Source organism: Seriola dumerili, unplaced genomic scaffold (genome assembly GCF_002260705.1).
Source record: "Seriola dumerili isolate Sdu_G_001 unplaced genomic scaffold, Sdu_1.0 BDQW01000110.1, whole genome shotgun sequence".
Classification (NCBI taxonomy): Eukaryota; Metazoa; Chordata; class Actinopteri; order Carangiformes; family Carangidae; genus Seriola; species Seriola dumerili.
This window is the reverse complement of record NW_019174365.1, coordinates 1,555,087-1,579,867: the sequence shown is the minus strand read 5'-3', so window position 1 is coordinate 1,579,867 and position 24,781 is coordinate 1,555,087. Positions and strand designations below refer to the sequence as shown.

Sequence of the window (24,781 nt, the reverse complement as noted above, 5' to 3'; positions counted from 1 at the left end):
TAACCCATTGGATGTCCTGGAGGAATGAGACAATTTGGAGTCACCGTTGGCCTTTAGAGACAGTCAGACTTTCTTAACTAATTTGACATCTACTGGGACTGAGGATGTCTGCAGGAAAATTATCAAGCATGGTTTTAAAAAATATTTCAAGGGAACTCAGGCACTCCACCTCATTTCATCTCATACCAAGTCTGTCTTTTGGAACGTTCACATCACTTTACCCAAAAAAGGGAAATAATTTTGCCATCAACAGAGCCAGGGGTCTTTTAAATTACCTTGAAGCTTTTCCACAGAAATGGAGTCAGACAGTTACTGGAATACTGAGGCTGATTATGATTATCCATATTTTAGAGTTAAATGTATCTGGTAATGATATATCAGCTAATTATTTTTTTTATAACATAACACATCAGATCAGCCAGTAATATTGGCCTGGTTGATGTAACCAGACCAGTATTACTGGCCTAACTGACTAAAGGATTTAAATATTTTAAATCATGCATTATTTACATCCATGTTTGCTTGCTAGCAGTATTCTTCTTCTTTGTTGGCACATTTCTTACGACCCCCAACAGTCAGTAAGCCTCATACCCTGAAACCAACAGCAGGCTTGTGTGTTGCATCGCCCTGTTCTTGTATGGTTGCACAACACAAAAACAAAATGGGAATCTACTTATAAAAACATTATTCCCTGGTGCTGTTAGTAAAATAATCCATCAGGTACTTTTCGTGTTAGCATCGGGACATAGAAGTGTGTTCTTTTTTCATTGCATTTCAATTTTACTAGGGTGAACAAGGAGACCGAGGAGATAATGGATTTGATGGAGCTCCTGGAGCCCCAGGACTGGCCGGAGAACCTGGTCGGGATGGACTAATGGGCTTGAAGGGAGAGAAGGTACAGAGTGCCTAAACTAAGTCAGATCAACTTAACTGTACTTTATTTTGCATCAGTTAGTGGCAGTATAAAAAGAAGCAGTAGTACCATGTCTGCTGCACAGTCCTTATCCCTTCCCACGTGTGTGTGTGTGTGTGTGTGTGTGTGTGTGTGTGTGTGTGTGTGTGTGTGTGTGTGTGTGTGTGTGTGTGTGTGTGTGTGTGTGTGTGTGTGTGTGTGTGTCTGTGTGTCTGTGTGTGTGTGTGTCTGTGTGTGTGTGTGTGTGTCTGTGTCTGTGTGTCTGTGTCTGTGTGTGTCTGTGTGATAGAAATATAGTTGGGGCCATCCACTTGGGATGCCTGATTACAGGTCATATATTAGATAAGACTGGTCACGTTTTTGGACCAATAATGGTTTCCAGTGGTTAAATGGACACTGGTAAAATGGGAGTTTGATTGTTTGAAAATTTGTTTTATTTGCCAGGGTGATGCTTGTACCAGCTGTCCTTCTCTGGGCACTGCAGTGGGTGATGGTGTAGCAGTGCCAGGCCCCAAAGGAGAGAGAGGAGACCCTGGTCCCCCAGGAGAAGGGAAGCCTGGCAAAAATGTGAGGGAATTGTGTATTTATTGACTTCTGGCTCTCTGGACTATGAGAATTACTGATCATCAAGTCACATATTTTCTTTCCAGGGAAAACCAGGCTTACCAGGTGTGCAGGGGCCTGCCGGGCCCAAAGGGAGCCAGGTATGAATGCCTATTGTATTATTATTGTTTATAAGTACATGCAGAGGATTGTGTCTATTTATGTTTCACTGCCAGAATCTAATCTGTGTCGTCTTGTGCCCCCTGTAGGGAGAAACTGGAGTTGCAGGAGTCGGCCTGCCAGGACCTCAAGTGAGGCTGATATGTCTATAAAAAGCACATCTGCATCAATAAAAAAGTTTCATGTCAACAACTAATGCTGCGCTGTCAAACACAAAAGACACACAGCTCCTAGATGGATACAGTCCAGCAGTGATCTAACTAATAAACACCACATTCTCCTTTTGTCAGCATTTAGACTTTTCCTGCCTCTCAGATCTAATCATAAAGTCACTAGGTTTTAAATAACCATCCAAAACTAATCCCCTCTCAAATCCTTTGATTCATCATGGAATCTTCACTTGATGCTTTGTTGACCTGGAGAAACCAGCCCTTCCCTACAACTCCACTGTAAAACCTCCTCATCACAAACTCCACGCTTTGTCTCCCATTCTTAATCTCCTTTTTGTTTGGTCTTTTTCATTTATGTCTTAGGGTGAAGAGGGACCAAGAGGGCTGCCAGGACTTGTTGTAAGTTTCATCCATATTTCCAAAGTCCTGCAATTTAAATCTACTTATTTCTAATTTGGTCTAAATTTGTGTTTTGTACAGGGACCTCCTGGAGTCACAGGATTGCCTGGCCCTATTGGCCCTGCAGGGGAAAAGGTAGCATAAAATAAGAGTGGCGGAAAATCAACATATCATTGCAATATGCTATCAAATAAACCCTTTTCTGTTTGGCACAATGAAACTTTGAGACTTTCACAGTAGTCCTTTCTTGTTCATAGGGCTATAGAGGAGATGACGGGCTTCCAGGACCACAGGGGCCTGTGGGCATTGGAGTAGAAGGGCCCCCGGTAGGACACAAATGTATCCTTTTGCATGTGCATATTATGTCATGCTTTGATATTGTCAAACACTGTTTCCTTTTTACTTTTTGACCCACAGGGTAAAGATGGAGCCCCTGGCTCTATGGGTTCACCAGGAGCTGATGGCAGACCTGTGAGTTGTCTTGTTTCTTTATTATTTTAAGCCTGTGTTTAATTTGCATGTTTTCATACATGTGCATCAGCAGCTCGAAGAGATGTTAGAGAAATTTAAGTAGCACACTTGAGTTGTTGCCTCTGTGTTGGTGTCTGTTCAGAGTTTTAATTTTCTTTGAGCTTCTTTGGGAATTGTCCTTGATTTAGGCATCATTTGTAACCAAGGATGTCTGCCTCTATCCATGGCAGAGGCAATGTCTGCTCCCATCTCATCCTCTGTCCCCTGATCTACACTCAGCTCACTGCCCTGTGAGCTTTCTTCTGGAACAACAAAGCAAGACTAACTAAGTGTTTGTGTGTGTGTCTTTGTGTGTGTGTGCTGTCTCCTTCTCTTGCAGGGACTTGATGGAGCTAAGGGGGACAAGGTAAGTCTACCGTTTTGTTTGGATGAAGGGATCTGGAGGGGTTTGAATATAAGGGGGTGGAACAGATGGTAATCACAAGAGATGGTTCAACACCCTCCTGCCCCCCCTGCTTTCGCCACACACACACACACACACACACACACACACACACACACACACACACACACACACACGCGTGCTGGCACACAGATGCACATACCGGCCTCGGGGCACAGATAGAGTAGCAACAGAGGTGACAAGTGTACTGTTGCTGGCAGACAAGAGGAGTTTCGGGGCCTTAAGAGAGAGTGTGTGTGAGACTATTAATTACTGCATTCATCAGAGCCACCAGTCACTGTCACTGAGAGGGTGGAAGAGATGAAGAAGTGGTGGAGGCAGTGCTTAAGGGTTGGGAGGGGTGTAAGATATGGGACAGAAGCCTTTGTGATGAACAGATAAAGGGGAAGAATAAAGTTAAGAAAGAGACAAAAGATGAGAAAACTTAGAGAGAATGACCAAAAGAGGCAACACTTAGAGAGTCTTAAGAGCTGTAGCTATTCTGGGAAAGCTCATATATACTTGACTTAGATGTTACAGGAAAGATGTGAGTGCGAGTGTGTAATTGGGGATATCACGTTGTTACAGATTTTAGAGGAATTACACCTTTTTTTTTTTCTTTTTTTTTTGGCATCAAAGCACCATACATTCATTGTTTCCTTGCACTACATTAAGGCTTCAGGGACAATTTCATGTAATGCAACGATTTTTGTTCATAAAGTGGTATAAAAGACATTCACAGCTCTCCATCCCCTGGAGTTATGAGTGTCTTCTTGATGGGTAAGATTTCAGGATTTAGCGGAACTGAACAAAAGAATCCTGAAAGCTAAGACTTCTGACTTTCTTATAGTACCAGGAGTGGTTTTAAAGTTGAATGAGGGCTCAGTTTTGCAGCCTTTGCTTAAAATTGTGCAAAGACTTTCACTTTAGCTTTTTTTTATGGGTCTTTTCTTTGATGTATATTTCAGGGTGAACCTGGAGTGTGCAACTGCATAACGTCGATACACCCAGGCATAGGTGGACCTGTGAGTACATGCTTGCAAACACATACACACTGGAAAAAAAACAAAAAACACATGTAGATATACAATTTGTTTAATCTAGAGAGTTGTTGCCTCACAACAGGAGTTTGATACATATTGATTTTTTTTTAAACACTCTCTCAGAGGGTTTATTATGACTCCCCAGGTGACATATTGAGAATACCTATGTTCATGCTTCGTTATTTCCTCTCTGCATCTTTCTGTTTTGACATTTGTTGCATTATTCTTAACCACATACTGTGTGCTTTCTGTATATCCTGTTTGTGTAAGCATCAGTGCTGCTCTGATTTTGACTACTTTTTCCCTCCAGGGAGCTCCAGGAACTCCAACAAACGCGTGGCAGCCCGGGCCTCAGGTCTGATCTGTCAACCAGCCGTCCTGTCTGATAACTTTGTTTGAAAGCTTTGTTTCACTTCTTTCCTTGCAAAGTTTCACGAAAAAAAAAAATAATAATAATAATCACAGAATTCTTCATTTGTGTTCGACTGTGAATGTGTGATGCCAGTTTGGGTCATGTCTTCTTATGTTTCAGGGCCCGCCAGGACCTCCTGGGCCCCCTGGTCCACCTGGGCCACAGGGTTTTATTGGAATCCAAGGACCCCAGGTAACAGAAAGAGGGCAGTGAGGGAGTGGGGGGGGCTCTCTTCAGTTCAACTCAGCAGCTGCGTCATCAGCCTGAATTGAACACGCTACATATGATAAAGACTTTCAGCTTGTGCATCTGGGGGACATAAATAAGGCTTTGATATGCTTTGCATCTTTAGGGGTCCATGATATGCATGGAGTAAATGCAGTATGTCGCTTAGTTTAAAACAGGCAAAGATAATTAGGATCAAATGGAAAAATGCACTAACTAATATGGTGCTTCAAGCTTAACCCATGTGGGAGGCAAGCTTCGGGAATGTCTGTCAAGACATAAACAGTTATTTGGAGGTCTGGTTTTAAATTTGAAAGTTAAAAAAATGATGCAGTGCTTATCCAAAGTACAAGTTTGATACATTTATGAACTTTGTAATTCAAGCAGACCTTCAAATAAAGTGTTGCTGTGCTACAGGAGTCAAAGGTGTAAGAAAGACATTAAATGTGGTGATGGTAACTGGATGGAAGAAGTCATGTCGATGATAAGGGGACATTTGTAATAATCACTGAATTCAAAATATTACTCAATGCAAATATATTGGATTTTTTTTTTTTAAATTCAGATTTCGTAATACAATCAGATTTTGAGATTTTTAAAAATTTCATAAGATAGTTCAGGAGAGGGAACAGGTTTGATCATTTTGATCCTGACCCTTTGACTCTGCCTTGAGCACTGATGGAGATGGGAGTGGCTAGCCCTTGATTGGCAAAAGAGAAGTTCAACCTCAGTTCCTTCTTTCAGGGTATCCCCGGAAACGACGGGATACCGGGGAAACCGGGTTTGCCTGGATACATCGTAAGTAAAATTAGAGAGAAAAGGAGGAGAGGCGGCTGTTATCTACTGACTAGAGGTCTGGGGGCCTCATGTATAAATGATGCAAAAGCACAAAATTAGTGTGTGTCAGGAAGTGGGATTTATTTAAAAAAAAAAAAAAAAAAAAGAAGAAAAGAACGTCCTGTTCTTCCATGTGTGCTCTATTTGATTTGAGAACTTTTAAGTCAGTTAAGGGAACAAAAAAAGTAATGAACGGATAAGAAAAATTAGAGTTGTGTTATTTCTAAACACTTTCTAAAGATGTGTTTTTATTTCTTTCACAATTTCTTTCATACTGTATACCCCAACGCCTGTAAAATTAGAGTAACATTTACCCCTTTTAAATCATACATATTGAGCACAAATGCTGCGTTTGTGCTGTGTAAGGATGCCGCTGATGTGAGACCAAAGACAGAGTGAGTTTGTTTTGTGTCACACAACATTAAAAAGGGGTATGTTGGTGTGGGCATAAGGTTTGTGCATATGCCTGCATATTTCATGATGACAGAGATGTCAACAGTTTTACCCTGTTGTGGATCTGGCCTCAGATCTTTTGTAACCTGCGACGGTCTCGTGTTCTTGTGGACAAAGTTAGTTTGGCGACAGTAGGTGCAAGGACACCATCAAAGTGGAGAGATGAGGTGGAGTGTGGTGAACTTATCTGTGGACAGTATTATGGTGTCAGTTTTGTTTCTTTCAAGTCTGATGATGGCTTAATTTCATTAAGGGAACATCAATGCTGATCTCTAGCCAGCACTCAAGGGGAACCTCACCTTCAGCACAAGAATTAAAGTAGCAGATTAATGGAGGAAAGGGAGGGACTGAAAGTTCAGTGGATGAGTGGAACAGATTTGAGACTAATTTTACAAAAACTTTCTGCATAAAAGTGTCGATTGACCCCATATATTGTAAAGCAGCATCTCTATTATTAAAGTGACCACAGAGGGATACACATCATCGGTAAAAGGAAGAGATGCACTGAAATTTCCCTGCGTCCTTGTGTAAGCTCTGACCTATTGCTGAATAGCTTAATACTCTTTCTCACTATAAGAAGTTTGACTAAAGTTGATAAGTTGGTGCCCTCTGCTATCCACATACTCATGTTCCAGACCTGGTTTTGCCTCAGTGTTGCTGGATAAACCCATCAGTGCCTTTTTTTTTTCATGTTTCTAGAGGTACAGTGTCACCCAAAGTCACAGCGTAGCTCTCAGGACTCTGAAAAATTGCTTTGTCTTTGAAACATAACAGCATGCTGCTCAGAAAAAATCACAAAGTTAGCAATTTGCTAACAATGCACCGTGACATATAATTATAGAGAACCTTCTTTTGAGCAAGCCTGTTAATGCACAAGGCCTTGCTCTAGCCCTTATAACGGCCAACAGCAGGCAGGATAAAATAGCCTGTCTAGCTAATGGCTCCAGTTTGAACAATGTCAAATGGGTTTGTAATGACTTTGAAACCAGGCCAGGTGCTATTGACAGACTCTCAGTGGAAAGGGTCCCACTGGTTTGATAGGCAGCTGACCGCCTTTCACAGTAAATGTAATTGGCCATGTGGATTGAGCGGTTTAATTCACAACTCTTGATAAATAAACAGTGTAACTTCATATCTTCATTGTGGCATTTGTCTCTGTTTTTTTTTTTTTTTTTTCAGTATATGTGTTTGTGCTTGTGATTATGTGCTGTATGTGTCGGCAGAGCCAGTTATACATGGTTGTTGTGCTTTTTCTTATTGAGAAACTATTAATTTAAACTTTTCTGGTGCAGACTTGAGTCCCTATTTAATTACAGCTAAATGGCCATTACTGGACAAGGGTACTGAGGTTCTTTTTTTTTTCCCCAGTGTTTATCTGTCATTGTTTTTTAAAGTAATTTGCATTTCACACTCCAATAAAGTATCAACATATAGTGTCAACAGAGAACTGTTGGCATTCCAAGGTCCATGCAGACCAATGCTTGCTTGGACTATAACATTGGAAAAAAAAAACTTTTATTGACAAGTGAAATCTCTGACACTGAAACTTGAACCTTATTATACAGTTTGACTCTGCTGTGAGGGTTATATGCAGAGGGTTATATGCAATGCAGTGAGGGTATGAGGTGAGTATTTTAACATATAAATTGAAATTTTAAAGAAATTATTATAAAATTAATTCTTAGTAGGAATAGTATCAGAAATACAGATCAGGGTTTATGTAATGCACTATAAAATTCTTTGTAATTGTTGAGTAAGGTGAAAGAATTTTATTTTTAAGACTGAACTTATTGATCTTAATAGGGTATGATGTCATTGTGAAATCCTGTAGTCCTTGAAGAAACCATACAGACACTGCAGTACATCGGGGAACTTTGTTTTGGTTTGTCGACGGGGAAAGAGAAGAGCCAATTTTGATCCTTTTCCCTGCCCCCTTTTGTAGACTCCCATTGGACCACACCAGCTGCCTCAAGACTCCACTGGAGGAGAAGAGGATGTAAGTTCATCAGTAAAATGATGCATTTTGGGTAATAGGGTTTATATTCAGTGACCTTCTGTGCTTTTGCTTTGCCAGTTTTTGGGAAGAACTGTTCAGCTTGTTTGTCCATCTCTCTCTCTCTCTCTCTCTCTCTCTATATATATATATATATGTAAGTGTGTTTCTATGAGTGTGTGTGTATTCTATAACACAGGAAGACTGTGATGGGGGCTGCTCCCAAGGGTTGCCAGGGGTGCCGGGTCTATCTGGTGCCAAGGGTGAAAAAGGAGATCAGGGCAAGCCTGGTGTAACCCCCTTGGACAGCTGTGACAGGGTGAGACTTGGAGGGACTGGGACTTTCTTGTCAAAACATTTTCAGCTTCACTATATGATTCTCCAAATGCAGAATCATATGAAATGTCACTAATAGTGCAGTTAGTGTGTCATTGTGCTTCGATGAATGCACAATGACAATCCCTCATTTTGCAGTGTATTAAGTTTGCATGGCTTGATGTGAATAGTCCGTCTGACATATTACAATGCCAGCAGTGAAGCATTACTTTGATAACTTATTCTCTTGTCTGCTTGCAGTGTTTGGAGAGACTGCAGAGGGAGCAGGCGACAGAAGCAGTGGTCAGCTAAGATCATTGTCATATTCTGTAGATAATAATAATGATAATAATAAACTTTATATACCACTTTTCTTTACAAAGTTACAAAGTGCTACAAAAGAAATAAAACCAGACAAGGCAGATAAAATGAAAATAGGAACATGACACAGAGGAAGTAAATACAGTTGATGAATAATATCAATAAAATGGTAGTAATCAGTATAAATAAATACATAGTCATAGAGTATTACATGCACATTCCCTGATATTTTATTTCTTTGGCTCATAGCGTGACCAATCATGCACAGGAACACCTGGAGTACCAGGAATGCCTGGATCACCAGGAGTAAAAGGAGAGCCAGTGAGTCTGTCTCTGTTTTCTCATGCACATACTGTTCATTTGTTAGGAGAGTGCATGTGTGTGTGTCTGCCTTTGTGCAAATGTGCATATCCAAACAACTGCACAGACTTCAGGATCACCTTTCTCTCTGTATTTCACTACAGGGTACACGAGGTGAGAGAGGCCAAGCTGGAATACCAGGTAACATGGTAAGGCTCGAAACCTGAATATTTTGCTATGGTTTAATTGAAGAGAGATATTTTCCTGTTAAAGGTGGAGTAAGCCAAGACTGTTGACATTTGAACTCAACAGCAAAACAAATACACCCCTCCCTTTCTCTTTAGTACTCCTTCAGAAGCTCCACCCCCAATGACAATGACAAAATGGCAGAATCCAGAGCAAAACAAACCATATACTATAAAACTTCATCAAACAATTGACGTGCACACAAACATCTAAAATCTATTGTTTAGATTGTTTTTCCAAAATTACAGTGACACATGAGGTAGGTGTTTAGCTAATCTAACAAGGGAGGTAACTTTACCTAGTATAGCATTTAAAATTATACATCAATCCAAATAAATCCATTGTGAGGTTTCTGTGACTCTAAAAGCCTTCACATGTTGCATAGGCAAATACCCTGATATAGAGCAAACAACAAGACAGAAAACTGTGGCCTCAGTCACTGCTGCAAAGCTAACATGCAGAGAGGATGAGGCAGTTTCCCATAACCAGCACACCAGCTGCAGACTGCAAAACTCTCCTGCTACTGGAGCTAACATTACACCAGCAACATATCTTGGCAAATTATAAACTAAGCCGAACGCTCATGGGCAAGTAATCTAACACAAATGTGACACCAGTACCTGCTTGCTAACTAACCAGTTGGGATTAGCCACCACAAACATTTACAAGCAGAACAAAACAATACTGACCTATTGGCTCTGTGAAACACAGCAAAGCTAATGGTACCCACCTGTCAAGCAGAAAAAGAGCAACCTCTGCATTTGTTTCATGCCTTTGAACTCTATGTATCTCCACCATAGTTGGACTGGCCATTGGGACTACTGGGACAAATTCTAGGTGGGCCGATAGACCATCAAAACATCCACCAAGTATTTACCGGCCTCGTCGGTCTCTGTCCCAGTGGCTAAATCCATGGCTGAATTTCTTTCCTAGTCCTGATTCCAGGGTTTTAATGTCTCAGCAATATTAACGCGACTCTTTGCCCTCATGTGATCATAGCACTTATTTTTCAATTTTTGATCTTCTGCCATTTCCTTTACAATTTGATTATGTTGTGGGGTATACGATGCTGTCACGCTGCCCCAGTACAGAACGCACAGCTTTTGCACCAAGAGGAGATAATCACTGAATTCGACAAAAAAGTGTGTTGGATTAGAATCACTTACTCGTAAGAAAAGAAAGCTGCAATGTGGACTCTTGTTTTGAAATTCTCATCTACTCTTTGGATGTGCCTACAGTACCCATTTGCAGATTTTGAAAGAAGTTTTCTTTGATGACATCTGATTCTAACTTACCACCATGAAATATCTGTTCTCAACAGAGAATGAGAGTATAAAGTGCATTCTTTACATTAGTTTGCCATTACTTCAGTGAGTGAAAAGATTTGATTATTTTAAGATTTTAGGACAGCACCATTAGGTTTTTGTCTCTCAAAGCTTTAGATATGGAGTGACTTGAGCAGAGCTTTCCATGAGCTCACAGAGCCCCCTACTGGTCCCAGTGAAAATGTTACGCAAAGTAGCCCAGTCTTTTCATTACTGATTTATACCAACACATACAAGCTTTCTTGTGATGTCTAGTTCACTTAATTGGGAGGAGCTGAAACCTGCTTTAATCAGAGGTGTAAATTGATTTTTTTTTATGTTTGTTCATCTTGTCTCAGTTGTTTTAAAGTTTTACTTTCATGGTTTTCTGTCCACAGGGACCTCCTGGTTTCCCAGGTGAACAGGGTCGATCCGGTTTACCTGTAAGTGTCATTCACAATTTTTTCTTCTCTTTTAGATCAACTTGGATGCTACTCCTACTTGGAGTACTACTTCATTAGTGTGAAAATAACATAATCACAAGTCCTTTGTTCAAAATCTAACTTGAGTAAAAGAACAGAAGTATTGTCAAAGTACCAGTTGATGTTAATATATTATTATGACATTATTTAGTTGTTATTATTGATTTGTCAGTGTGTAAGTAACATTTTACTGTTGTAGCTGGTCAGAGCGGAGCTAGTTTTAACTTCTTTCATCCAATTAAGTCTTAAGTCCAGCGATTCCCAACCAGCAAAGGGTCATGGTAAATATGGGGTGTTGTAAGATGATCTGTTTGGTGGGAGAGTAGAAAAAAATAATTTCTACCACAGCAATTTTTATTCAAGTTTTTTACTTACTACTACGTTTTTAGACCACAAACTGTCTTAAATGGAGCCGTCTCACAAGTTTAGAGGGGAGATGTTTCTTTGGTTACTGCAAACAGCTCCTGTACATCCAAAATGTGACAATAGACCCAGCTAAACACAATTTTTTGTCACAAGCCAAAAAGGTTGTTGTCCACTGGTTTAATTTTTAATGAGGCATAAATTCTGAGATATAACTAGTAACCATCGCTTTCAAATAAATGTAGTGGAATAAAAGCACAATAACTTTTCTGGAAATTTTGTGGCATAGAAGTATAAAGTAGCATGAAATGAAAATGCTTAAGCAAAGCGCAAGTACCTCAAAATTGTAGCTAAGTACAGCATGTGAGTAAATGTACTCAGTTACTTTCCACCTTTGCTCTTAGTGTCTTTATGTTATCTGTGCCTCTCTTTCTCTGTGGCTTTTCATCTCAAATGCGGATTATTTTACTTTTAGATCAAACAGCCCTAGATTATTCCTTCCTTGCCATCTCTCTATCCTCCCGCCTCTCTCCATGGCTCTTTAATGAAAGTTATTTCAGACGAGGAAATGATTTGGTTGTCTCTTTCTCCAGTTGTTCAATTACTCCCTTGTCCAAGTGATTGAGAGTAGGACTGCTGTGCAGCCAGAGCCCCTTTCCCCTCCTCTCTCTTCCTTCTCATACAGATTTATTTAGGAGAATAGAGATGCTAAATGGATGAGCCATGTGAGCGCTGCATGGAATCCATTTTCAGTCTAGTAGCACTTTATAGCAAGTGTTAGCTTCTGCTGGGTGCAGTGGTGTGTCTGTTTGTACTGTTTGTGTGAGAGAGGGAGAGAGGTGTAACCCTGCTGAATACATTACTCATATTCAGTGGTGTGAAGTTACTCACAATGATCAGCTGCTAATTAGTTTCTCCTCCGTGTGATCAATTAGTAATTATTTTTCTCTAATTTACAGCCTTCAATAATCACTCTCTTGTAAAAGCAATCACGCTACTAAATCTTGCATCTCATGCTGATATTCTTACTAGTTTTTGAAGTGCAGTTTCATCTATTAATTCTAAAAGGACAATTCACATTAATAAGAGTGAGGTAAACAGCTTACTTTCAGCAGCTCCCACTGTTTCAATATAATAATAATGATAGTGATGAGAGTAAATTCAGTTTCCTCTGACATACTTTTATTTTCTCATTTTTCAAAACTTCTCTCCTTTCTTTTTCCCCAGCACTCATCTGTCTTAACACTTGCAGCCACTGTTGCTAGGCGACAGATCACATTCGCACATGCATATTAATATTTACGTCAAATTAATAGACTGTGAAATATACGATTTCAATACATCGTGGGGTAATTTTTTGTAAACTATACACACGACAAAAGTACAGTCTATATTTTGTTGCTTAGTAACTGCACCGATACACTGCTCGTTTTTCTTTGTTTTGTGTTTGTTTGATGAAAGAGCAGGGTTGTAAAGAGATAGATTTCTTAATCAAGTCTGCAGATTTGTAAAGATTTGAATAAGGAAGGAAGGTAAGTAACGTCTGAAAATCAGTATCCTGTTTTGAAAAAAAAAATATTAAAGAAATTGGATTGAGGATGCAGTGTTCAGCCTGTGGATATCAGCATCACAGAGCTAAATCACCATCCTGAAGCCTCATAGAGGTGTAGAGAAAAAGGACAAAATCAAATGTAGGCATTTCCTAAGGGAGATGATCCGAGCCAGTTAGCTGTTTCCTCTCTTTGATATTGACTTGCCTCGTCCTTGGTTCATTTCTACCTCTTCCTGACATACATATCATATCGTGTCCTTCATTCTCTAATCATTCTTCACTCCTGTCATCCTCAGGGTCAGCAGGGTGAGCGAGGGGAACCTGGCCTCTCAGGATCGAAGGGCGAGCAGGTAACTATCTGCCAATCAATTTCGTTGAAATTATAACATGTAGAAAAATAATTGCTTTGTCTGTATGATTGATCGTATGATCTTTACCTCAGGGCCCTCCTGGGACGTCAGGCTACCCAGGAACCATGGGACCACCTGGACTGCCTGTAAGTTACTCTTGACGCCTCATTATAACTATGGGATTGACAACAAACTTGCAGCTTTAATGGATGGATAGGTGGTTACATTGATGTGAGCTGACATTGATTCACTGCCTATTTTATTTGTCAGGGGCTGAAGGGTGAACGTGGGAGCCCAGGAAGCAGTGGTCAGAAAGGAGAATCAGTAAGCCACTACACCAGCACTGTTATCTAATACACAATGAATCTGCAGCTTGTGTTGTATATTACTGACTATATTTCCTTCCCTTCTGCAGGGTCCTCCTGGTAACCCTGGGTATCAAGGACAGGCTGGCTCACAGGTCAGTGCATCATCATAAATTCTGCTTGGCAACATTTCAAGTCTGGCTTCTTCATTTATCATTGAAAAGTTCAATAACTTCTTCATAATTTGAATCAATCTGTGTCTACAGGGTATCAAAGGAGACACAGGACCAGCAGGGCCTGCTGGTTCCAAAGGGGATCAGGTATGTAACCCATGTTGTACACATACTAGACAAATGTGACTATTAGAAAAAAAATAATACATAGTTATATGTTACTCCTTTTATTTCAAGGGTTTCCAAGGACAATCAGGCTTCCCAGGACCACCGGTTTGTAAATGCTTTAGCTTCTCTGTTGCAAATTGCTCTTTTGCAATGAGTGCAGGGACTTAACAAATGGTACTGTCTGTATTTTTAGGGTGCACCGGGTCCCGCCGGCAAACCTGGAAGGGAAGGGCTCCCTGGGCTCAAAGGTGAAAGGGTGAGTACAAAGCACACATTCACCTGCTTCTGTTTTTCTTCCCATTCGAAATGATCATCTACTGTACTGAAGATTCCTACTTTCAAAGGGAAATGATGGTGTTCAAGGGTCTCAGGGATCATCTGGACCCCCAGGTCGACCAGGCTCCCCAGGATTGATGGTACAAGTATTTTATATCACTGTATATTATTCAGGTTCTACATACGGTATGTGTGAACTGTATACAGTTCAGAATCTTCATCTGTCTCTATTTTTGAACGAAAGGGCCCCCCTGGCATTCTAGGAATGGATGGGAAAGATGGTAAACCAGGGACACGGGTAAGTCACATACATGCACCACATGGGGGGCATGCCCACACACATGCAGAATATCCAAAAACACAATTTAGTAAAGCTAAATAAAGCTATAGTCTGTATAGTGAAAGATATGCGTATATTAGTTGACTTTTGACACTGGCTATTTTTCGTTGTCAGGGAGAGACAGGCCCTCCAGGCCCTGCAGGACCAAGAGGAATCCCAGTGAGTATCACCATTGACATAACATTGACATGACCATTTGATTCTTTAGCTATACAGTGCAGAAAACAAAATGAATTAGACGTGAGAAGTATCATGCTGTATATATGCATGTACTGCATATGCTGAGTATAAAATGGTATCCAAATGAGCTTTTAACACTTTGGACGAAATGATTCATGTTTGTATGAATAATTTGTGATATCTAATATCTCCTGTGAGCAAGTATCACAGTAGATATTCACAGTCACACAATTAAAATGACAAAAAAAAAGCCTTTATGTCATGATGAGTCTAAACCGGTTTCTTCAGTCACGCTGGCTTCATGGCCCTATGGTTGGTAATGTCAGTTGATCCGTCTGTCAGTGGCCCACTTTGTTCAAGGTTGAAATATCTCAACAACTATTGCATGGATATTCATGATCCCCACAAGATTTATCCTCCTGATTTTAGTGATCCCCTGACATTTCCTCTAGCATCACCAGGATCTTTTCCCTTATCCTGTGAAATATCTCACCATCTACAAGATGGTTTGGCACAAACTTTTGCACCGACAATCATGGGCCCAAGAGGATTAAACCTGATTACTTTGATGATCTTCTGACATTTCCTCATCATGAGATTAAGATTTTTGGTATTAAGTGAAATGTCTCAACAGCTGTTGGTTGGATTGGCATGACATTTGGTATAGATATCCACGATTCCCTAGACCATGAACCATAATCACTTAGGTGAACCCAAAACTTTCCCCCCCAGTGACTCCAGCAGGTCAACGTTTTCACTTATCCTAAGAAATGTTGTAAATGACTCCATGGATTGGCACAAAATTTGGTAGAGACATTCATATTCCCTTACTTACCACCATCAGATCACATTTTTTATTTGTCTAAAACTGGTTTGTGGCCAAATACCTGCAAAGCTAATGACATTTCCATCATGCACATTAATTTGTGTTTAGTGCTTCTTCAGTTAAATGTTAGCAGTTAGCTCAAAGCCTAAGTACATCCTCAAAAAGCTGCTAGCAAGGCTGTAGTCTTGCTAAAGCATGAACTTCTTGACAGATAAATGTAAATGTTGTGTTCATCCAGGCATTCACATCAGGAATGCTCTCATTATTTTTGTTCACATACAGTAGCTTGTTTGGGTAGATTTGATACGGTAGGCATACTTTTTCTACAGTGCATTAGAATGACATTACCATGGCTCACCTTCAGACTCTACTAGTATGCAAATCAGACTGTATGACTAAACCTTCGTCACTGAAAGCCTATCCAAAGCTCTTTATGGAGAGATGGATTGACAGAGGTGGGTGAATTGTTTGTGATCTTGATACGGTGCTTTGCATATGTGTAGAAAAGTCTCTAGAAAGCTGTGATCGTCTTAATTCTTGGCCGTTATGTAGTTTCACCAACAGCATCCTATGCAAATTAGCATGGGCTGTAGCTCAAGATATTTCGCTCACTTCACCCGTAATGTCATAGATGTCTCTGGTGATGGGACCCAATTTGAAACTTCTAAGCTTCCTATCTTCTACTCAGATCTTTCTAACTCTCTGTCTTGTATTTCGACACAGCAGAGATGGTGACACACACACACACACACACACACACACACACACACACACACACACACACACACACACATTGTGAAGAAATGAGTAGCTGCCTCTCTCCATCCCTCCATTTCTTTTTTATTTCTCTCTCTTACTCCCTGTATCTCAGTTGTGTTCGACCCAAGAGCAGGTGTTCAAGATTTCAAAGACATGTCTGCCTGTTTTTTGGCAGCCTCAACTTTGTGAATTTTGATACTGTACCAGTCTCATACTCTTTGATGTCTCTCCTCAGGGATTCAAAGGGAAAACTGGCCATGTTGGCTTCCCTGGACAGAAGGTTAGCCAACAACTCACTGCTTTACCATCACACTATGTCTGTCTGTTTGTCCACTCATTGTTGCTGTCTGTTGCTTGTTCATTAAACCAAACTGTTTTATCAGGATCATATTTATGAAAACGTCTGGGTTTTATCGCTGTGCTCCCTTGTTGTTTTGGCTCTTCACTAGTAGAGTGATGCATTCCACTCATGCTCCCTCTATTACCTTTTCATTACTTTCTCATCCTGTCAGGGTGAAGCTGGACCTACAGGTCCACCTGGAGCACCAGGCAGACCGGGACATGAGGTGAGTATATTCTGTCTTCTGCCATTTTCTTCTATCAATCAGGATAAACATTAGAGAGCACATCGAGAATCTATGTACACAAGCCCATATATCAGAGTCAGTGTAACCCTGGAGATCAATAAGGTGCATTTTATGACCTTTCCAGGGTGATCCCGGTACCCCAGGAGCTCAGGGGCGACCTGGACCCTCCGGCCACATTGTAAGTTCACTGCTCTTTTAACCTTATATCGTGTATGTCTGTCTCTCTATGAATATAGTAAGTGTGTTAAACTTGTATGTGTTTACTTTCCCCATCAGGGTTCTACAGGTCCAGCTGGACCTCCAGGACCTCCTGGTCCATCAGGAGTGGTAAGAGAAAATGCTGTAAATCAAGACTTGGATGATTAAATTAGATTAATTGAATCTTTAATGATCCCAAGGGGGAAAATGGGTTGCTGAAAAAGTCAGGAAAGATAAACAAGCGAGTGCGAGGGACGACAAATAATACAAACATTAATTATGATTACTGTAAATAATTACAGAAGCTACACACTTAAAAAAAGAAAATAAATGACCAGAGATAAGGATTGTGGAAACTTAATTTAAAGATCCAGGAGTTACAATTATTGTGCCTTAAAAAAGTGTCAAAATTATGTATTATGTGCTTGTATGTTTTTGCTGTGTGTGTGTGAGAGAGGATGAAACAAGACACAATTGAAATTCTGTGCTGCTGCCAAAAGTGCAAACAATAGACGAGAATCTAAATTCTAAATCTTTTCTCCTTCTCTTTCCAGGGAATAAAGGGAGATAAAGGCCAGTCAGGTGAGAGAGGACTCCCAGGGATGGTAGGACCCCCAGGACCTCCTGGACACCCAGGGTCCATGGTTAGTACCTCACAAAATGTGTCTACTTCCAAATGAAGTCCCCAAAATGAAGTAAATTTTATGATTTATCATCCAAGCTGTTAGCATGCCAATATATCTCACTTAACCTTTTTTCCTCCTGCTTTGACTTTGTCCTTTAGGGTGAGCCAGGCAATGATGGCGCTGCTGGTAAAGATGTGAGTAATGTCTGGGTGTGGTGTTTGTCCCCATTAGAGGATAATGGAGAGAGATCGATGTGGTGATGTGTATATTTCATTCCTTGATGGATATTTCTTTCTTTGTTTTGACAGGGAGCGGCAGGAGTACCAGGGGACAACGGGCAGCCAGGTCAGAAGGTAAGAGCTGACTCAGCGTGGTACCGTACATTCTGCTTTTGTGTGGGTGTGTATTGACAAGCCGAGCATCAACCATCCATTACCTATACAGACCATCTTAATACAGCGAGAAGCCCCCCTTTTCCTCTCGCTTTTAGCTCAGGGAGACTCAGGTTTGCGCACCATGGTGCTGAACACACTTGCTTCCTCCATTTCTGCCCACTCAGCACCCGCACTTAACACAGTCATCAGTTCACTAACCCTCTGACCCTCCCACCGACATCTTCTTTCCTCCTCACCCCACTTCACCCCTCTCCAAACTGGCAGCCGGCCGCCTGCTAGCCTTCTGTGGCTACAGAGCCTGTTGGATCGCTCCTAAGGCACAGGCATACAGTACTGTAGGTGGATACAGTGATAAAGTTATTCTCCTGCCTCTGGGATAATGCTATTAAGCATGAGGGGAGATGCTAGATGAGGCTATTTGTCACACTGACAGGACGGCATTGTCAGGGTTTTAGCTGCACAGAAGAGGAGAACAGAGGAGAAAGACAAGAACAGACTCCTCTATTCTTCTCTATTTCAAGGGCCGCTTGTCTGTCGGTGACATGTAAACATTAGACGTCCATTATGGGCTGCTTTGTCCTCGATAAATCACTGTCGCTAATGTTGCAGTGCTGTGTGTTTTTTTTTTTTTGTTTGGTTTTTTTTTAGTGTATTTACACAACCTGAATGGTGGGCTGTCTCTGTTGTGTGGAAAGTGATAAAGATGTGGCAAAAAGCTGACTTGAAGGCCTTAATGATGTGTCTCAAAATTAGCCATTCATAATTTAACCATCTCCTGGCTTTAGCTTCATGTTTAACATACAGGCATGAGAGTGGTATCAATCTTCTCATCTAAACCTTGGCAAGAAAGCAAATATGCTTGTTTCCGAAAATGTACTTGTTTTTCAAAGTAAGGTCAAATTACATCAATGACACATCATTCCTTCAAAGCAATTGCATAACAGAGAGTTTTAGTGAGTGATAATAAGTAGTGTGTTAAGGGTGGAAACCAATGCCAATGAACACATAAAGATAATGTAATGAATATTGAATTTTATCCAATCTGTAATAAAGGTAACATGACTGATTTTCTTTTATCCACTACCTTATGTGTGGCTTTCTCTCAGGGTGAGCCTGGGGCCGCAGGCCAGAGGGGTCCTCCAGGGGAGAGAGGCAGACCAGGACCTCCTGGTGGTGGAGCTTTCCACTCCAAAGACGCACAGCCCATGATAGGCCCAGTCGGACCCAGAGGGGAGAGGGGAAGCCCAGGCTCATCAGGGCCCCCCGGGCTCCCTGGACCTCCAGGGTCACCAGGAAATGATGTGAGACGCAGCTTCGCTACCCTTAACAGCACAGTGTCTAATTTTTATTTTATTTTTAACTTTTAATCAGCTCAATCAGTGTAGTGGCCAGAGGCACTCACCAACTCCATCTGCTCTTTTGAATAATGAATTTTTTAATTATCTACCTTATTGATTAATGTTTGCTGTTTTGTTTTTCTCTTTTTTTTTTTTCTCCTGTCACAGGCTGTAGTCAATTATGATGAAGTCAAAAACTTCATCAGACAGCAGGTCATTAAGATCTTTGATGGTGAGGACATTTGCTAATCTCTGGAACTGTTGGATGAATGTTTACTGTACATAATGCTACAATTTCAACACTAGAGCAATGTTTTATCTTCAGATGCTTATCTCTCTTTCAAAGAATTTATTCATTTTTCCTCTGGGACACCGCAGCTCTTACCACTGAGAAATCATTGTTTGTTATTGCATGTTTCCCCTCCCCAGAGAGAATGGCCTACTACATGTCACGCATGCAAATGCCAGTAGAGATGGTGGCATCCCCAGGTCGACCTGGGCCCCCAGGGAAAGACGGTTCTCCAGGTAATCCTGGGCTTCCGGGTTCTCCTGGCCTCCCAGGACAGATTGGCAGACAAGGCCGACCAGGATCCCAAGGACCTCCAGGTGAACCTTTTACTCATAGCACCATGACAGTGATGTAAGTGTCATTGTTAACTCAGGGTAAACTCTTAAATTGTGGCTCTCTTTCTGCAGGACCACGAGGACCACACGGAGAAAAGGGAGACAAGGGTATTGGAGAGATGGGAGATGTAGGACCTCCAGGAGCACCAGGTGATGTATCCCACTAAGTGGCAGCCATTTAGTCTGAGCAAATCATCAGTGACATGGGACAGCCTTTAGAGAATACACTATGATTTATTTCACATGTGAATTGTAATTTCAATCATTTCAGTTGCAGTAAACAACTGTGGCATTTGTTAAGGCACTTACATCTGCAACAACTGACTGTTATTCACAATGTTTTACACACAAGTGCAAGCTGCACCTGATGCTAAACCCTTGGCTGGCAGTATTGGCTAACATTATATCACGTAAATGATGCTCATTACTTAAAAAGTTTGTGTTGTTGTAAATTGCCAGCATGATGAAAGTAACTCTTCATCATTTCTAAATTGTCTTAATTAAAATTACCAGGCTAGTAATCAGCCAAATCAAAATCTCAGATCCCTTAATCATCACAAAGTTCAGATAGCATTTGCTAAATTATCAAATTAGCATCTGCACTTTACTTGGAGCAGCTTATTTCATTTGGGTTCACAAGTACTTTTGGTTGAAAAACCAACCACACACGTTTGTCTCATGTGTCCCTCGTGTTCCCCTGATAACCAGACATGATAATACCTTTACACATTCTTTTTCTTGGTATATAGAATTTTTTGTATAAAATCTTAATCTTGTGTCATATGTTGTATTTGTGCTGCAGTGTTACATGGCGACACATATTGAAGTTGTATTAGACATGGATTAAAATAAAGCTTCCAAGGATTAGTTCCACATTTTGGTTATTAGCTGTTTTGCTCAGTGTTACATGAGACTATTTTTACAGCTGTCACATCTGTACACATAAAGGCCATGAGGAGGAAACAGCTAGCCTGGCTCTGTCCAGCACCTCTTAAGGCCATGAATTAACATGCTTTGCCTTGTTTGTTAAATCCATACAAAGACACAAGGGAAACAATGTCAAATTGTTATTTTATGAGAGCAACTTTTGGCATATTTCACCATGTGTTGTCAGAGTTTTGTTGGTATTCTCATCTAATTCTTGGCTAAAAAGTAAATTATTTTTGAATATTTCCTCTGTAGGGTTAAGGACTAATTATTATATTCCTTCTATTTTCTTTATTCTTTTAGGTATCCCAGGCCCTCCTGGCTATGGTAAGATGGGTCCCCCAGGTCCTGTTGGCCAGCAGGGCGTTCCTGGGATCCCAGGACCTCCTGGACAGACTGGTACAAAGGGAAAGGATGGTCGGTGTAATCCTGGAGACTGTATGAGCCATCAAGTAGAATACAGCCCCAAGGGCCCACCTATGAAGGGCCCCTGGTAGAGGGCAAGAGGTGATGGAGGAGAGGGGCCGGGTGGGGGGGCTGAAACAAAGACACTATGGAAAAGACAAAGCCAAAGGCCATGACCCAAAGTTATTGAATTTGATGACATAAAGGAGCAGCCACTGTTGTTGAGTTGTATAAATGTACCCACACAGGTTTGTACTATAGTTCTGAGCAAAAATCCACAATTTTGTTCTAAAGGCCCCACTGGAACTGAGGCCTGCAAAGACGCACCAGCAGCACATTTTTATTGCACCATTCCTTTTCCCTATGAATGCCAATTCACTGCTATATTACTGCCTCTTATTTTCTCACTGTGTTTCACTCCTTTTGTACATTTTCAAACAACCCAGGGGAGGTGACAAGAATCACAATATGTATTTTCTTCTCCTTGATTAATTCTGGCCTCCATTGTTTTTGTTTTTTTCCTTTTGTTTTTTCTTCTTTTCATTTTCTAAATCTGTAGGAAGAGAATACACACAATTATTGTAGCACTTTGCTTCCACCTCCCATATCTTTGTTCCTTTGTCACAGAATCCCATTCCAAGTGTATCCCATGCATTTCTAATATTCTGTCTCAGTGCCTGAGGTGTGATACATATTTGAATTTGACTTGTAAGAGAATATCCCTAGAAATGCATTTCACTTCTGTGGCAACAGAAGTCAAAAACTTGCATTCATACCCTCTTTGATGGATTGACTGTTTTGTATATATTTATATTTATATATATAGTGGCTTTTGATACTTTTTGATAAAAGGCATACGCATGTTTAGCCACGTATTTTTCACTGTCAAATGTTATACGGCAACAGAAAAAAATGCCAAAGGGATATTTTTCTAAGGTCTATAAGCTTTCAAAAGGAATAATATGTTCAGTAAAAGACAAATTATTTATAGAAGAAAATTGCGCTTACATAAGAAAGCATATTGGCTTTTGTCATTATTTTGCTAAACTTCATTTTGTGTAATTTTAACTCCAGTCTGTTAGGAAATGCAGCCATTTAGAGCATCTCATCTCATTTTATATTCCAAAGTAGCTGTAATAGCCATCTGTCTGCTTCACAAGGCACTTGTTTAAGAAAATATGAGCAATAATTGAGCCTATTCACCACAGGTACTGTAATACAACACACTGAGTACGGCCACCAAGCCCCAACAATCACATGTAAAAATGAGGAAAATGTTTGGAAAAGCATCACATATGGCTTTTTTGTGTGAAATGGTGCTGTATTTTGGGGTATTCTATGTTGTTTTTGTCGCTTATATATTCGGAAGTCTCTGGAGTTTTAAATCATTACCATCTCTTACCATCTAAATTGGCAGTTTAAAACTATGAACCGTGGTCAGACTTTTGTTAATCACAAGCTAACCAATGGGAAATATTAAGCTTAACACTGCGTTTCAAAGAGGCTTTATCATGTGGTTATCATAACCTGTGCTGTAACACTATTCAAATTCTGTTTTTCATCGATGGACGGTTTATGAGACAATGGGCCCCTGGGCACAAACATGTAAAAGACCCCCCACCTCTTAGGAGCATCCAGAGTAAAGTCAAAGTTGTGTGCCTTTTTGCAGTTGTTTTCTCTCTTTGTGGTTGGTTAATGTATTTTTGTTGTGGTTTAATGTTTCTTTATGGTCAATTTGTGTCTCTTTGTTGACGGTCTGCATTGCTTTGTGGACTTTTGTGTCTCTTGTGGTTGTTTTGTGCCCCTTTTGTGGTTGTTTGATTGACTCTCTAACAAGAAATGTTAACTGTCACTTCAAACAGAGGTTCTGGCCCAAGGGCCCACTGACCTCTTGTGTCCCGGCAGGCCCGTTCAGCAATCCATCAACTCTACCTGTGCATGTGTCGCTTTACTGTCATTGTTGCAAAATCCGATGTGCATTACATATGTTGTTTTATGAAACATTTGAGAAAAAAAACATACATTTTGAACGCAGAATTGCACAAGTGTGGTTGTTTTTCATTGCAAGAAATGTATAGTCTCATTAGTGCGGTGGAACTTTTTGCCCTTGGTGCTGCAAGAATGTTGACAAAAGCTGAGCAGCTGCAGCTTTAGAAGCATGGGAGTTTATTTACATGCATGAATTGGTATGATTAAAGATATGGAATTTGAGAAATGAAAAGGAAAGGAGCTGAAAGAGGTGAGCCACACTAAAGAGACTCATTTCCATTCCCCACATGATACAGAAGAACATTGGATTTTACAAAAGGTTCCTTTTTATTTGTTTGGGTTTACCTGAACAGCCAGACAAAAACCCTCTTTACAGATGATTATATAAAGAACAATAAATAGCTTTTGTTGATGAAAATAAATCAGTTATTAAATCGGTTACACCCTGTGGACAGTTGACAGTGGCATAGGAGGCACATTCGGACTGGTAACTGATTCGTTTGGAGAAAAGCCGTTACTTCTGTCTGAACTTTTTATTATTCACTGAATTCATTAACACAGGATTTTTGTTGGTGCATATCGTAACCCATTCCTTTTTCTCTACATAATAATCAACACACATTTACAAAGATTTACAGCACTGCATTGTGGGAGATGGGAGTGCCCATCGGGATATGCTGTTGCCAGGCAACAAGAGGAAGAGATAAAGCTAGTCGTTAGTTTCTAAAATGAGACTTGGGTAGAAAGCGGGGATTGGGAAGGGGGGGAGGGAGGGAGGGGGAGCAATGTACACATGAGGTAAATCAAGGATTTCACTCAAGCTGACTGATGAAACTACTACATTTTACAATACAGCACTGAGTGTGACATTAGGCTGTAATCATTTATTGGTCCTTTTTGTACACTTTTAAAAGGCATAAGGTGTGATGTTGCAAGACAGACAGGGCATTTAAACTTTAAAACACTCTCCAACAAAAAAATTGCATATATATAAAACCATTTAAAGTGACCTCGGTGTAAAAGAGAAGCACCCTTCACCACGCTTGGTTTTCAGCCCCTCTCAGCTCAGAGATACTGTGGTGGGAGACGAGGAGATGCAATGTAAATCTGCTCCTCTCTCACTGCTGGAACAGGGCTGGGATATTTTGATGGGACTGACACTGACACCATCCAAAAACACTAGAGAATTCAAAAACGTTGTGGGTGGCTGTGAGCTGCTGTTGTCATGGTGATGTGGGGGATTAAGATCAGAGTATGTCCCACCAGTCAAAACTTTAGGTTGTGAGTTTCAGGAGGGGGCGCCATACATCTAGTCACTATTATTGCCGCCACCCTACCCCACCCCACCCCAC

General features: G+C 40.7%; 1 protein-coding gene across 1 annotated transcript in view; it reads left to right on the top strand.

Annotated features, from left to right (window-relative positions):
- The window catches only part of col16a1 (collagen type XVI alpha 1 chain), a 61,924-nt gene extending 38,454 nt beyond the window's left edge, over positions 1 to 23,470 (top strand). Inside the window, exons 29-69 of the mRNA XM_022747121.1 lie at positions 788 to 895; positions 1,358 to 1,480; positions 1,564 to 1,617; positions 1,726 to 1,767; positions 2,170 to 2,205; positions 2,287 to 2,340; positions 2,463 to 2,531; positions 2,623 to 2,676; positions 3,056 to 3,082; positions 4,087 to 4,143; positions 4,472 to 4,516; positions 4,694 to 4,765; positions 5,543 to 5,596; positions 8,031 to 8,084; positions 8,281 to 8,400; positions 8,658 to 8,699; positions 8,967 to 9,038; positions 9,182 to 9,226; positions 10,966 to 11,010; positions 13,261 to 13,314; positions 13,407 to 13,460; positions 13,585 to 13,638; positions 13,730 to 13,774; positions 13,886 to 13,939; positions 14,030 to 14,065; positions 14,154 to 14,216; positions 14,305 to 14,376; positions 14,481 to 14,534; positions 14,691 to 14,735; positions 16,577 to 16,621; positions 16,854 to 16,907; positions 17,053 to 17,106; positions 17,205 to 17,255; positions 17,681 to 17,770; positions 17,911 to 17,946; positions 18,061 to 18,105; positions 19,254 to 19,448; positions 19,653 to 19,716; positions 19,914 to 20,090; positions 20,181 to 20,258; positions 21,339 to 23,470. Coding sequence (XP_022602842.1) covers positions 788 to 895; positions 1,358 to 1,480; positions 1,564 to 1,617; positions 1,726 to 1,767; positions 2,170 to 2,205; positions 2,287 to 2,340; positions 2,463 to 2,531; positions 2,623 to 2,676; positions 3,056 to 3,082; positions 4,087 to 4,143; positions 4,472 to 4,516; positions 4,694 to 4,765; positions 5,543 to 5,596; positions 8,031 to 8,084; positions 8,281 to 8,400; positions 8,658 to 8,699; positions 8,967 to 9,038; positions 9,182 to 9,226; positions 10,966 to 11,010; positions 13,261 to 13,314; positions 13,407 to 13,460; positions 13,585 to 13,638; positions 13,730 to 13,774; positions 13,886 to 13,939; positions 14,030 to 14,065; positions 14,154 to 14,216; positions 14,305 to 14,376; positions 14,481 to 14,534; positions 14,691 to 14,735; positions 16,577 to 16,621; positions 16,854 to 16,907; positions 17,053 to 17,106; positions 17,205 to 17,255; positions 17,681 to 17,770; positions 17,911 to 17,946; positions 18,061 to 18,105; positions 19,254 to 19,448; positions 19,653 to 19,716; positions 19,914 to 20,090; positions 20,181 to 20,258; positions 21,339 to 21,532 — 2,787 coding nt within the window. The 3' untranslated portion in view covers positions 21,533 to 23,470. The remainder of the gene's footprint in view (positions 1 to 787; positions 896 to 1,357; positions 1,481 to 1,563; positions 1,618 to 1,725; positions 1,768 to 2,169; positions 2,206 to 2,286; positions 2,341 to 2,462; positions 2,532 to 2,622; positions 2,677 to 3,055; positions 3,083 to 4,086; positions 4,144 to 4,471; positions 4,517 to 4,693; positions 4,766 to 5,542; positions 5,597 to 8,030; positions 8,085 to 8,280; positions 8,401 to 8,657; positions 8,700 to 8,966; positions 9,039 to 9,181; positions 9,227 to 10,965; positions 11,011 to 13,260; positions 13,315 to 13,406; positions 13,461 to 13,584; positions 13,639 to 13,729; positions 13,775 to 13,885; positions 13,940 to 14,029; positions 14,066 to 14,153; positions 14,217 to 14,304; positions 14,377 to 14,480; positions 14,535 to 14,690; positions 14,736 to 16,576; positions 16,622 to 16,853; positions 16,908 to 17,052; positions 17,107 to 17,204; positions 17,256 to 17,680; positions 17,771 to 17,910; positions 17,947 to 18,060; positions 18,106 to 19,253; positions 19,449 to 19,652; positions 19,717 to 19,913; positions 20,091 to 20,180; positions 20,259 to 21,338) is intronic.
- Positions 23,471 to 24,781: the final 1,311 nt, after the last annotated feature.